The sequence below is a fragment of the Nilaparvata lugens genome, chromosome 2 (genome assembly GCF_014356525.2).
Source record: "Nilaparvata lugens isolate BPH chromosome 2, ASM1435652v1, whole genome shotgun sequence".
Classification (NCBI taxonomy): Eukaryota; Metazoa; Arthropoda; class Insecta; order Hemiptera; family Delphacidae; genus Nilaparvata; species Nilaparvata lugens.
In genome coordinates, this window is record NC_052505.1 from 98,217,475 (window position 1) to 98,232,849 (window position 15,375).

Consider the following 15,375-nt stretch of genomic DNA (forward strand, 5'->3'; position numbering starts at 1 on the left):
ACATTGATATTATGAGTTCCAGATATTTCCAATTCCGCTGTCTGACAAATATTCGGAGTTCCACCCAGCAACAGTTTTCAAGCATAGGACATTTAACATTGATATTATGAGTTCCAGATATTTCCAATTCCGCTGTCTGACAAATATTCGGAGTTCCACCCAGCAACAGTTTTCAAGCATAGGACATTTAACATTGATATTTTGAGTTCCAGATATTTCCAATTCCGCCATCTGACAAACAAATAATTTGAGTTCCAGATATTTCCAATTCCGCTGTCTGACAAATATTCGGAGTTCCACCCAGCAACAGTTTTCAAGCATAGGACATTTAACATTGATATTTTGAGTTCCAGATATTCCCAATTCCGCGGCCCCCTCAGGCCTACTCATGTGGGGTCATTCAGCAAAGGTTGTGGACATACTGAAGCTGCAAAAACGGGCTGCCCGAATCATCACCGCAAGCGATTATCGCGCACACGGCATGCACGGCATTTTGTTGGACTTAGTATTCTAACAGTGATCTGCCACTTCCTACTTCTGTGTCCAATGTATGTAAAGAAGAACCAGCAGTACATGTTGACTCAGACTGATGTGCATGAACATAACACCAGACATCGAGAGCTAATTATTGATATTCCCAGAGTACGCCTTCAGAGATCACAGGTGCTTCAGGAGTTTGGCATTGCGATACTTCAATAGGCTGCCTACAGGAGTAAAACAGTTGGATTTAAGAGCGTTCGAGAGAGTACGTTGTATCTAAGCAATTGAGAAGCAAGGCGTACTACAGTGTTAGTGAATATAAATGAGTGATGATTTGTCGGAAATGCTGTCTTGCTAAACATGCCTTATGTATGTTTTTGTTTTTTGTGTATTGTATTTTATGTTTTTGATGCCATCGATCCCATATTATGGGTAAAGGATGCAGATTTAGGTAATAAGGTTTATTGATGTAATATTAATGGATCATTCTCGTTTGAAATAATGAATATAATAAATTATATTTTATTAAGCAAGATACTATATTTTCCAATAATTTTATAATGAATTTACATAATTAAGATAAAATATTCTGTCTATTGATTATTCTACATTGTTAAAAGACTATCTGGCAACAGAGGAAAGCGAGAAAGGAATTTAGTACATTCAGTCCATGACCGGCAGTCGCCAGACAGACTTGGTCAAAATATAAAACAATTAATACATTAATAACTAGAGATGGCTGCAAATAGGCTGTTTCATGTGGCTCTGTAGATGGACTGCAATACTAAATCATGAAACAATCTCAAACTGGTCTGGTCAAGTCCACCGGTTTCATCATCTCTCAGTGAGTACAGAGGGTAGCTGATGAGTTTATACATGTAATGACTGTACAGTCAGTATTTTCAGACGTTTGAAAATTGTCCAGCAGTGCTCCAGGTAATGCAATTACGTATTTTCACAAAGAAGTTTCTTCTGTAGAAGGAGAATCATTTCACAGCTACCCGCATGGCCCCACAGTACTATTCCGTAGCTTATATGTCTATGGAACAGGTTCTGAGCGTCAATGGAGAGTGGTCTGATGTAATTTTCCTGAAGTGTGGCATACCTCAAGGATCCGTCCTGGGTCCTCTATTATTCCTTATAAGTATCAATGATTTGCCTCACAATGTTTTGAGCAGAGCAGTATTATATGCGGATGATACTACCTTTTTGAATGTCTCTAATGATATGGCTAAGCTCTCAAATGTTGTTAATAACTCACTTGATGGAGCAGGAGCCTGGTTCAGAGCAAATGGATATCTTTTAAATGCTAATAAGACTGAGAATGTCATATTCAGTCTGAGACCATATGATAATGAATATACTCAGCAGGATATTGTAAATAATGTTAAATTTTTAGGGGTACACATTGATCATCAACTGACCTGGGGAAAACACATTGATTATTTAAAAGCTAGGCTTTCAAGAGTCATCTATCTCATTGGACGTCTAAAGCAATGTGTGACTCCACATAGTGTGAGAATGGCTTACTTTGCGTTTTTTCAGTCCCTTATTAAATACTGTCTTCTTGTATGGGGCAATTCTCTGATGGTTGCAGAGATATTGAGGTTGCAAAAGAAAGTTGTTAGAATTATCAATGCTTCAGGTCCCTTGGATCACTGTAAGCCTATATTTATAAAATTAAATATTAAGACTGTCATCAATCTTTATATCTTTGAACTTGCTGCTTACTCTTTAAAGAAATTACCAGAAACAACTCTTAATGAACATGTCCTCTCACACAGCACACGTAATAGGGGTAGAATGAATTTCCAATATTGCAGATTAAGTAAATCTCTTAATAATCACTGTATAATGTACAAAAAGGTTTACAATAGTTTGTTGGGGTCCATTAACAAATATGATAATATGACTTTTCTCAATAAATTGGATATTTGGCTGAGTGAAAATCCTTTCTATGACATTGAGGAATTCTTTGAGCATCCCATATTTTATAATTATTTAGTGTCAAGTATTAGAAGTGCTGAAGTGTTGTTTCAATCAATTCTGTTATTCAATTCCAAATTTTATTGTCTGCCCTGGTGTTATTTTTAATGTTTAAATTCTATATATATTATGTTCCTATTCACCTCGGCTTTAGACTAAGGACTATGCTCCGTTTTCATGACTTTGTCAATACATGTATAATTGTGAACGGCAATAAAAACATTTGATTTGATTTGATTCTCCATGGTTTAATACCTTTAATACCTTCAGCTACATCCATTACCCACAATTGTGGGATCGATGGCGTCAAAAAATCAAAACACGTACAAACACATGAAAAAAAAACTGTACAGTTCAGATAGCAGTGATCCAGTGCTAACGCTCTCAATAAAAATTCAAATTATCACCCATAAATTCGTTTACACTGTAGTATGCCTTTGCACACAGTAGCTTCCGGACGGTTCTCCTGAAGGTGGCCTCATCCAATTGCTTCACACTATTAGGCAGCTTGTTGTAGAATTTCAGGGCTGAAATCCTGTAACTGGCCTGTGATCGGTGGAGGCGTCTCCTGAGGATATCCAACAGCTCACTGCGCCTGGTGTTGTGGCGGTGGATGTCACTACGGGCAGCTAGAGTATGCTGTATCTTCTTGACATACACCAAGCACAGGAGGATGTAATGGCTGAAGACAGTCACTACACCAAGGCGAGAAAAGATGGGCTTACAGTGGGCAAGATGGTCGCTGCCTGTTATAAATCTTAAAGCTCTGTTTTGCATCCTCAGGACATCAGCAGCCCCTGTCGAATGACCCCACAGGAGCAATCCATAAGTGATGTGGCAATGGAGGACTCCACTTTTTAGGAGAACTCCACTTATCCCATAACTTTTCAAAGTAATAGTGCTATCCACTTTGTTGAATGTTAGACAAGGATGCCAATATCATTGCTAATCGAACACTGCCATTATAATGTGGACCTCATCATATCTCAAAGACCTTGAAGTTGCATCTCTTTAAGGTCTTTGTCATAACTTATTGAAACATACTTATCTGATAACTGATTGTAGCTACTCCTTATTCGAGCAATTTCAACTCTTGAAAACATGTTTAATTCATGTAGTATAATTCTGAAACGTCCTGTAATTGCCATCTCTACTTACCAAACTTCTATGATGAAATTAGGTCAATAACTACAGGCTTCTCTACTCTGCCAATCATTCTACTATCGGTTTATCGCGTTGAATTTAGAGGTTGGGTTGGGATTTGTAGATTGTGAAAGAATGGTTTCTAATTTATCAGTGTAAATTTTATTATTATCCAGATATCAACATGATTTTCAACGAAGCTGATGAATTGGCTGAGCTATTAAAAGGAATATTTCCTGTTTATCTACTGATAGCATTGCCCTTATTCATCATTATATCACCGGTGTGTCCTGTAACTGCTTCTCATGAGTTTCCCGTGTATAGAATGCAGCAGTATGACTTGCATGGAGTTCCCCATGGTAAGTTGCATTATTTTTTACCACATTTTACCTAAAATTCTTGCATTATTAAACAGTTCAGATTATTTACAAACTAGGTAGAGTGGCAAGGGCTATGAAAGCATCCTCAACATATAAATTAATATACCTAGTTTAAATTAATGAATAACCTATTTGTTTTTGTCGTCCTCTACTGGGCCAGACAGACGTCAGGAAAACAAAAATTGAATTGGTGGATCATCAGCCAACTTAGTCAAAGAATAGAAGACAAAAGAATAGTTCCAGGGAAACAGACTGTTTGAAGGTAATGACCTGAATGAAGATAAAACACAGGAGCTGATGTGTACCTACTATGAATAGAACATGACCTAATGCTGCACTAATTACTCTCCTGGGTTTCACTGTTGATAACAAGCTAAGCTGTGTGCAGCATACAAAGTATGTACAAAGGTAGTAAGCCTATTTAGATGTATAGGCTGCACTTGAGTATATGGGCCGCAGAAACCACCATTGACATTTTATAACAATAGATGAGGTCAAGACGAGTTCAACCATGTACCACATTGTATCCCATATACTAAGGTGCCCACGGTTTATACCTATTTACTTAGACTAATACTACTTGTTGTCGTTGTCGAAGACTGGGGATTCCAGATAGACATTGTCACGAACAATGTTGGTTGGTAGCCATTTTGGCTAGACGTTGAAGTAAAACTGCTTCAAAAAAGGGGCTAATCATCAAGCTCAGCAAATGAGTAGAGTAGCCGGTCGTTTAGCTTCTGTTTCACTGTAATTTAGCAATTTATCTCGTGGTAAATTTATCACTTCTCTGGGCAGCCTATTGAACGTCCGAATGGCTGCTGCTGGATAGCCGTTGTAGGTGCTACCTTTAATACCTACAAAAAATTATAGCAAGTACAAGGTCAGATATCTTCATGTAGAAGTCAATCTCAGAAGAAGTCAAAAAGTGTTCATTTAAACACAATACGTCAAGTTTTTCATTTTCTGCAAACAATGAAAGCAAGCCTTGTTTGTTACGCACGCTCTGGGCATTCCAGTGACTCACAATCAATTCTATATTATTTTGAATATTTTTGTTTACATGCCTGAGTAGTGGTTGGGGCTCGTTTTCCCTAAAAAAAACACGGGAATTAACACGATTTCTATGTGGTATGAATCGGCGCACAAGAGCTCCAGAAGGCCAGAATTTAGCATCCAGTAGTTTTTTCAAAGATTCAGAAGACACCTCAATTTTGAATGACTTATAAAGGTGCGTACAGACTCTCGCTCTGCTCCGCAACCGAACGTCACTCCAGCAGAGCGATTGATGATCGACCGGGGAGCAAGAGTAGTTCGACCGGGGAACGCGAGAAGATCTAACATCTTCCGTAACGTTCATGATGGGTGCGTGGGCGGTCCGACTGTGGTTCGATGGTGGTACGAAGGCGGTACGAGGGAGGAGCGTGCTCGGTGCGGGTTGGAAGCACGAATATGTGTACGCAGCTTATGAGTTGAATTTGGTGTTAAGTTCAATACAATGGGATACTTCAATTTTTCTATCAGCTAAGAAAGATTTAACAGTGTAGCCAGTTCCACTCAAAGAAATACGGGAGAGAAAAATAGAATTACTCTCGTGTCGTGTGATTTTCCTCATCACTTTAGGGTTTACTGAGTTGAAAGCGCTTATGTACTCAGTAATCAATTTTTCAAATATTTAGATATAAGCATAGAGAAACGATAGCATAGATATCCCATGGTATAGGGCGTTTATGTCGCAACTTTTACTGTTATCCCAAGCCGATAGTTCGCATAGTTCTTTCCTATGCAGCTGTGTGACGCTGGTAGTCTCTCAAATTGTGCCGTTCATACACTATCACCCCAACAAAACAGTAAAAATTGACAATAATCGACAGTAATTGGCTTGAGATAACAGTGAATGCTGCGACATAAATTCCATATATCATGGGATATCTACTTACGTATTGTTTCTCTATGATATAAGTTTAATTGAGAAACAAATTCTTGATGCTATACCATAGGCCTACCACTCAGTTTTCAACAGTGACATCCAGTATGGCATCCTGTTCTGGAGACATTCAGCTTATTTGAAGGACATCTTGTTTCTACAGAAGAGGGCTCTGCAAACATTGACATACAATGATTATAATGCCCACTGCAAGCCAATCTTCCCTCGTCTGTGCCTTCACACAGTCCATGGACAGCAGTACAGTATATATCTTAGCATCACTCCTGTATATCAAAACTAATCAAGCATCCTTCACCGTGATAGGTTAGATTCATGCTCACAGAACTATAGTGAGGTCCACGTTAAGCTGCGTACACATATACGCGCCTCCAACCCGCACCGATCACGCTCCGCCCTCGTACCGCCCTCGTTCCTCCATCGCACCGCAGTCGCTCCGCCCCCGCTCTGCAGTCGCACCGATCATGAACGTTACGGAAGATGTTAGCTCTTCTCGCGTTCCCCGGTCGATCCACTCTTGCTCCCCGATCGATCATCAATCGATCTGCTCGAGAGACGTTCGGTTGCGGAGCAGAGCGAAAGTCTGTACGCACCTTTATAATGACAGCGGAGAAAGATAGGAGAAAAACGTTGCCAATCCTCAGTCTTGTCAATGTCTTCTATAGACGGTAGCTGATACAGGATTATTGATGTAATATTAACTGTTCATTCTCATTTAAAATAATCAATTATATTTTATTAAGCAAGAAATTACATTGTTCAATAATTTCTTAATTAAGATGGAATATTTAGTTGGTTAATCATGAACTCTTCATTGTTAAAATACGATCTGGCAACAGAGCAAAGCGAGAAGGAGATAGCGCTATCCGCTTTGTTGAATGACAGACAAGGATATTGCTAATCAAATACTGCCATTATAACGTAGACCTCACTATAGAAGAGAAGTATGGTGAATATCGACGTACCTTTTCGTTTATGTGGTGTATGGCTAGGCGCACACCAGTTTGACAAGACATGATCAGACAAGTTTAGTCACAACACTTCACATTGTTGCTTATGACACAACTCACACTGATTAGTCATTGCAATTAGACATGTCTTCATAAGCAACTATGTGGAGTATTGTGACTAAACGTGACTTGTCATGTCTTGACTAACCGGTGTACACCCAGCCTATGGTTGCTAACATTGTACATTGTATCTGTATTAAACTTAAATGAAAATTTATTTATATTTATTTAGTCGAGTGGATCAGATGCTGGCTTTCTGATTCAGAGGCCCGGGTTAAAATCCCGGCCCGGGCAAGATATTTATCTCGGGCCACTCCCGTGTTTCGGATGGACACGTTAAATCGTCGGTCCCGGCTGCCTAAAAAGCAGTCGTTAGGTCATGTCAGAGGCCCTGAAATTGATCAGTTGCGACTTGAAAACTCTGACACCAGACCTGAGCCAGCCAGGTCACTCGATATTATTATTATTATTGTAAGATTCCAAACCTGTGGCTATGTATTATTTTTCCTCCACCTTCTGTCTAAAGTACTTACTTTACTCCCTGAAACATAATACTAAAGTGTCACTTTTTCGCTCTCGGTAGTAAAAAGCATAGAAACTCCCTAGGGAGGAAAAGTGACTCCATTTAAATAACATGGGAAGCATCTCTATTTTAAAAACTTACATTGTAAGGTAAGAAGGTCTAAGCTCAGATGAGGGAGCATATAGAGTAGTCAGTCATTGAGTCAACTAAATTCAATACCTCAACCAGATTTGATCAACATATGAAAAAATATATGTTTGTATGCTAAAATTATTACAAACTTCATATCACTATACCTACTAAAAAAATGTATAAATATTTTTTTATATTCCATGCTATTCAAAATACCAGCCAACGAATATTCCTTATTAACCAATCAAATTTGAAACGGGAACTTCATCATAGCTGTAGTTGTAGCGCAAGAATAGTGTATAGTATCTAGAATAGATATAATAGATATAATAGATATAATAGATAGAATAGCTATACACTATCCTTGGTTGTAGCGGCCATTGTTGTTACAACTTTTGCCGACAGATAGCGCTGTCGGCGGAGAACTGTGATTATAAGCCAGCTGTTTCTGTTTACTTTTTAGATTATGTTGTAACACATTGTTTGGTCACGTACGTTTTTAAAAATTATTTTATTTGCAGTTTTTATAAAAATGTAGGTGGAGGAAAAATGTTGTGTATATCACGAGTGGAAAATGTTTTTTCTCCCTCAGGAAAATTGTTGCCCTCGGCTTCGCCTCGGGCTTCAAACTTTTCCCTCAGGGAGAAAAAACAGCACTTTTCACTCTAGATATACAAATAACTATTGATGTTCCGATAGCATTGTTTGTATGCATTGAAGGAATAAAATCATTCCAATTCTCATCTGTGTGTTTTAAGGCTGCAGAAGTGCCCCGGTGAACCTGGAGGCGCGCTCTCTGTCTAGCTGGAGCACAGGACGGCACTGTGTGGTTGCTCGAATGCAGGATATATCGGCTGATCAGTTCCGCGAAATTCGCGCCAAGGCGGGCGCCTTGCTTGTCGCGTTGCCGCGTGACCTGAGCACTCTCACCGATAAACAGAAACAGGTGAGTAATCCTCTTGTTCCACGAAAGGTGTAACAGCCAAATACCATACATTCTACAAGAAATTTGCAACAAAAAATGTTCAGTGAAATTTTCTTATATCGACCTTAGTTTTCGAGATAAGTTTGTATCAATTTTTCCATGCTCTAAAAAACGTCAATAACTAGAAAAACTATCAGTCAAAATCAAATTTAAAGGATTTGGTTGGAAAGAGGAGGAAATGAGTTCAAAGTTGTCGAGTTCAAATTCAAATTCCAAACAGTTCGAATGCTCATAAAAAGTTCAAAAACGTCAAACTAAGGAACAAAGTCATGAGCTTACCATGAATTATTATGTTTAATTGTCTGCTTTTTGTAAAGTCAAAACTACATTATTTATTCTCAACTCATGACAACATTCATTCTTATAAAACAAGGAATAAATCGAATCTAAGGAATGAGTACTGCTCTTAAAATCCAGCCATATGAGTTTTAGGCCTTTTCAATAGTTTTATAACCATTTACCACCAAATATTCGCTCAGGGAATATAAACAAAGAATTAAGAATTTTTATAAAGAATTGTTTCTATTTTGTAGATGAATATTTCAATGTTAACATGGAGTCTATCTAGATTTTCAGGTTATTGCTCATGATGTGCCGGGTGTTTCAAAAAAGACTTAACAACTTTGAAAATTCATATAAATCTTATTAAACAAGGTGTCTTGTTTCAACAACTTCAACATGTCTGTAGGATAACCAACGGAAGTCACATAGAACATCTTTAGTTTAAGGTAAAAAATCTTGAAGTGTTTTCCTTTATAACAACACCAAAACCAGCTCTGTACCTTGTTTAATAAGATTTATATGAATTTTCAAAATTGTTAAGTCTTTTTTGAATCATCCGGTACGTCTTGAGCCATTACCTGAAAATCTAGATAGACTCCATGTTAACATTGAAATATTCATCTACAAAATAAAAACAATTCTTTATAAAAAATTCTTAATTCTTTGTTTATATTCCCTGAGCGAATATTTGGTGGTAAATGGTTATAAAACTATTGAAAAGGCCTAAAACTCATATGGCTGGATTTGTAAGAGCAGTACGGTACTCATTCCTTATATTCGATTTATTCCTTGTGTTATAAGAATGAATGTTGTCATGAGTTGAGAATAAATAATGTAGGTTTGACTTTACAAAACGCAGACAATTAAACATAATAATAAAAGCTCATGACTTTGTTCCTTAGTTTGACGTTTTTCAACTTTTTATGAGCGTTCGAACTGTTTGGAATTTGGCTTTGAACTCGACAATTGTATTTCTTTTAATTTTGAGCGCTCTTAAAAAGTTCCAAAACGTCAAACAAATGAACAAATAATATGTATTTTTTGTGGGACACCCTATCAAATCTTTCCATGATTCAAAAATATATTCACATGATTGAGAATCAAATAATTCGGTAGTTCATTGTCATTCTTTCTAGCTAACAAATGATTTGACAACGGTGCGGAGCTAGAAAAGGCCAGAGCTATTTGTTTTGTCCAATGAAAGACAATGATAGCAAACCAATGTTGATCAGTCTTCATAAAGTTGATGTGGAAATTATCATTATTAATAAGAATCAACAAAAAATTATTATTATAGCAGGTATACTAGAACTACAGCTATATCTACTAAAGAAGGTGGTGGAAACAGGTAATTGGCAACTCTGCTGTGTCCTATCATTTCCACTGAATTTATAATTAGAAATCCACTGTAGAGATGAAGTCCCTATCTTCATTTGTTGTGTTTTTTATTATGTATCTTCAGAAATAAAAATTGAACAGATATGGGTCTGGAAAAATTGTTGAATGCTGGAAGGACTTACAAAGATTTCAAGAAAATTTTGTTGAACTTGAAAACGTACCGTTCATACTATAATATAGGAAGCATGAGGGACTTACAAAGATTTCAATTAGATTTTTTCTAAACTTAACAACGTACCGACGATAATAGACCACTATAAACTAGGAAGCATGAGAAAATTGTGTATGGCTTCTTCAGACGAAGCCTACTAAGCTCTATCCCATTTGAGAGCAGTTTAGCTTCTCAACTTGACACTTATAAATTGCACTACAATTTCTATTATTTTATTGATTGATTGATACAATGGGTACATCATCAAAATGATAGCGAGAGAAAAAATAAGGTAACTTTGTGCTATTACTCTCTCATATTTAGATAAGGTTACACATAGTCCGAAATAGGTTAAGTCTTGTAGTTGTTAACTTCACTAAATTTTCAGTCCTCAATTATTTTCAGAAAGTAGATTTTCAAATCGATATCACATTGAAGAAATCTCGTCTTGTTAAATTGGTGAAGCATTGTAGAAAGGATACATTTGGTTACATATGAACAACTACAAGACTTAACCTATTTTGGACTATGTGTAAAACTTATCTAAATTTGGGAGAGGAATAGCACAAGGTTACCTTCTTATTTTTTCCCCTATCATCTTGATGATGTACTTATTGTATGAATCAATAGGAAACAAATGTTACATTACAAAAATGATTGACTCAATCGTTATTTATCCACTTGAAAACGGCAATGTGACTTCACCACTCCATCAAATAAAATATCTATTATATTCCAATTTGTTGAATCTAATGAAAAACACAAACTGGAATTATTGTCAACCAATTTTATTATAATAAAAGTGGTTGCGAATTTCAATTTTTTTCATGCTTTAGTGAGGTCCACGTTATAATGGCAGTGGAGAAAGATAGGAGAGCAACGTTGCCGATCCTCTGTCTTTTCAATGCCTTCTATAGACGGTAGCTGATACAGGTTTATTGATGTAATATTAACTGTTCCTTCTCGTTTAAGATAAAAAATTATATTTTATTAAGCAAGAGATTATATTTTCCAATAATTCCATAATGAATTTTCATAATTAAGATGAAATATTTTGTTGGTGAATTAATTTTTAAAAGACGATCTGGCAACAGAGCAAAGCGAGAAAAAGATAGCGCTATCTGCTTTGTTGAATGATTGACAAGGATAGCAAAACCATTGCTAATCAAAACATTAATCAGCTGTGATTTTTAAATTTTGAAATAATTTAATGTTCTAAAGTTTGAATTACAGTCTGGTGCAATATTATTATTCTTTTTGGTTTTCAATCTAATTAAATTCTAAATTTTGGTATGTATATTTCTGGACTCGGAATTTTATTCAAAGTGAAGCAACATAACCTACCTTTTAGACATTGGCTTACTACTATCATAGAGAAATAATAGCCCAAGTAGATAACCCATGGTATAGGGAGTTTATAGCTGGGTTTACACCAAAGTTATTAACAAAATGTTAATAACTTAATCCTTATAGATTCTATTAGATTGAACGGAACTTGACAAACACATATATGTTCATCATGTGTATGATAAGATATGTTCAATCTAATCGAATATAAAGGGATTAAGTTATTAACTTTGGTGTAAACGCAGCTTTAGTCGTAACTTTTACTGTTATCTCAAGCCAATAGTCCACGTACTTCTTTCCCTTGAAGCTGTGTGACACTGGTTGTCTCTCATACTGTGCCGTTCATATACTCTCACCCGGCGAAAACAGTGAAAATCGACAGTAATCGGCTTGAGATAACAGTAAACGTTGCGACATAAACTCATTATACCATGGGATATCTACTTACTCTATTGTTTCTCTATGCTACTATCAAAATTCGGAGAGGGAGCAGTATTGGGCTAGACCTGTTGTTCCTTTTCTAATCATGTATTTGATGTGTGTATTTTTAAATGTTAATAAATAAATGCCATTATAACGTGGACCTCACTGTAGAAAAGTACCACATCACACACAACACTCAATTCAGTTCAATGTTGAATCTAAATTGAAATTGTCTTTTTCGCCACACTGCTCAGAAAGCAGCTGTTTTCCAGTCCCTACGTAGATCTGAAAGACATTGTTTGCAGACGACTCTCGTCTGACGTCAGAACAGGTACCCTTTCCAGCTGCTAACATGGAACTAAGAAAGGTGATCAAAAAACAGCTGATCAAAAAACTTTTCATTATTTGTGTTCATTATTCAATAATTAAAACATTTATAATAATATCATATTATTGTAATTTGAAAGAATAAAAAGTATAAACTCAACCTCTCACATAATTGAACATCATCTTTTAGGTTATTTAGACAAATCAGAATGAAAAATAAAAATACTTGGACAATTTCCTGATATTCAGATTACCGTACCTCAGATTTGCTAGAGCTATGACCTTCCGCTGCTGCTTAAGATGTTTCAATCCTTGTGGTTATAAAAATTAAGAACAATGATCTTATCCAGTAATCATCTTCCTTTTTAATATGGCTTCCCCCTTTGGCATCCACTGGTTTAATCACGACTTTACAGTTAGTATTTTAAAAGAACAAAAATTAACTGAACCAATGAATAGGCTCAGAACCCGTCTCCCTTAATAATACATTAAGGGAATACAATAATAATACAATAATACATTTATTTTTAAACTGCCCGATCTGTGACAGAATAACTATTATGAAACGAAATCTAGCCTTCTTCACTGGATCAGCCGGATTTTACACACAGTCCTAACGAACGAGCTCTGCCCCAAAAGCTAAATTTTGGGTATTAATATAAACTCAGTCAATGCCAAACATGAAATCCATTTCAAGTACATATTTCTATCTGTCACACAAGCGGCACGTTCGTTATTAGAAACGTTAATACTGACAACAAATGAAATAAACAATCTTTCTGTCGATCACAAAGTTTGTTCAAAGACAAAAACACTGTTCATTGAACTTTTTTAATTTTAAAACTTAATTTTAAATCCTGACCAATATGAGATGAATATGATTCATATATATGTCCCATATGACCAGGTGACAAATGGAATAAATAAAAATCTACTTTGTAAAAATACTTGAGGACTGAACATTTTGTGAATTGAAGAACTAAAAACGCGCTTTCGACAGAACCGTTCAACCGATTTGTTTGAAATTAAATTTTAAATTCTTGAAAAAAATTTGCCTTTAAAATGACTACCTGCATTAGTTAAATTTTTACTTATTATAAAAGTTATCAATTGTAAAAACTTATTCAGATAGAAAAAATCTGGTGTGGTACACTCACACAACTTTCCTTGCTCATTGATCTTGATTAACGTGATGATGAACACTAATCAAACATACGTTAAGATGCGAGTCGTAATCACTCACACCGTGGACTGTAAAACTAATTACTCTAATAATGGAGAGGTTAAATAAATAATAACACTGTACACACGACTCGAGCTCTCGATTGACACTGACTTTATTAATAAATGCAAGCACACAAGCACAAATAATGATACATGAAATCGCCTGTAGGCGGCGGTAGCGGCTGGAGCATGAACATACCGCCCACCAGAAATTCAATTTATATTAATTTCTCATTATCCTTTGTTGGTAAAATACAAATTTTATTGATTGATCTTTTGTAAAGTCCAGAATCAGTTCTGACTGTCACGACTCTCACTAAGTTGTCTGGTCCTCGATGAATATCTTCTATTACTGCTAGCTTCCAATGAAGAGGGGGTAGATTGTCCTCTTTCAAAATGACGACCATTCCAGGCTGGATGCTGAATGATGTCGACTGCCATTTCGTTCGCTGTTGAAGTTGATGTAAATATTCCTTTGACCATCGTTGCCATAGCTGTTGAACACATTGTTGACTCAGCTCCCACCTGGTGAGACGGTTGATGGGAGTTTTTAAGTAGTCGGTCTCGGGAAAGGATTTGATTGGTCCTCCTATAAGAAAATGTCCTGGAGTTAAAGCTTGTGGAGATGAGATGTCAGTAGAAATCTGGCATATTGGTCGAGAATTCAGACATGCCTCAATTCTTTTCAGTATTGTGGTCAGCTCTTCAAATGTTGGGATAAATTTGCCCATGACACGACGTAGGTGATATTTCATGGATTTTACTCCTGCCTCCCATAATCCTCCAAAGTGTGGTGAATGTGCTGGGATGAAATTCCATTCAATTCCTTCAATCGCTGCTGCTTCCTTTATAGCCTTTTCTGATGATTTCAACATAACATACATTTCATGCAGTTCATTTTTAGCTCCAACAAAGTTAGTACCATTGTCACTGAACAAAGTTGCACAAATTCCTCTAGTTGAGATGAACCTTTGCAGAGCAGCAATGAATGCTGCAGTTGTTAAATCACTTACTACTTCCAAGTGAATTGCTCTTGTAGCCATACAGACAAACAAAGCTGCATAAGCCTTTGATGTAACTTTACTGCGCCGCCCACCTTGATGAATAGTGAATGGTCCTGCATAATCAACTCCCACATTGAGAAATGGTTTGGATGGACTGACTCGATGCTTGGGCAGTTGGCCCATCAGTTGTTCAGTTTTCTTTGTGTTGAACCTGTAGCATGTCACACATTGATGTAGTAAGTTTCTTATTACCGATTTCCCATTCATAATCCAGAATTTTTGTCTCAGTGAAGAATGAACTAGCTGGCTGCCTCCATGTAATAGACGTTTGTGCTCATGATACACTATTAACTGAGTTAAATGTGCCTTTGCTGGTAGAATGATCTGATGTTTTGCGTTGTAATCCAATGCAGATTGTTGTAATCTTCCGCCCACCCTGAGACAGTCTGACTTGTCAACAAATGGTAGCAAGCTCTTGAGTGAACTTCCCTTTGATAATACTCCAGATCCCTTTAAACTCAATATTTCTTCACTCAAGTAGATTTCTTGCATTTGTCTCACACATTTGATCAGGGCACTTTCTAATTCTGCTGGAGTTAATACATCAACTCTTTTTTCCTTTGAATTTCTGCTATTGT

At 36.6% G+C, this 15,375-nt stretch overlaps 1 protein-coding gene across 1 annotated transcript in view; it reads left to right on the top strand.

Moving 5' to 3' along the window:
- The first annotated feature begins 3,677 nt into the window (after positions 1–3,677).
- LOC111050141 (nicalin-like) overlaps positions 3,678–15,375 on the top strand; it is a 51,864-nt gene continuing 40,166 nt past the window's right edge. The window contains exons 1-2 of the mRNA XM_039420306.1: positions 3,678–3,968; positions 8,355–8,573. Of these exons, the coding sequence (XP_039276240.1) occupies positions 3,794–3,968; positions 8,355–8,573 (394 nt within the window). The 5' untranslated portion in view covers positions 3,678–3,793. The remainder of the gene's footprint in view (positions 3,969–8,354; positions 8,574–15,375) is intronic.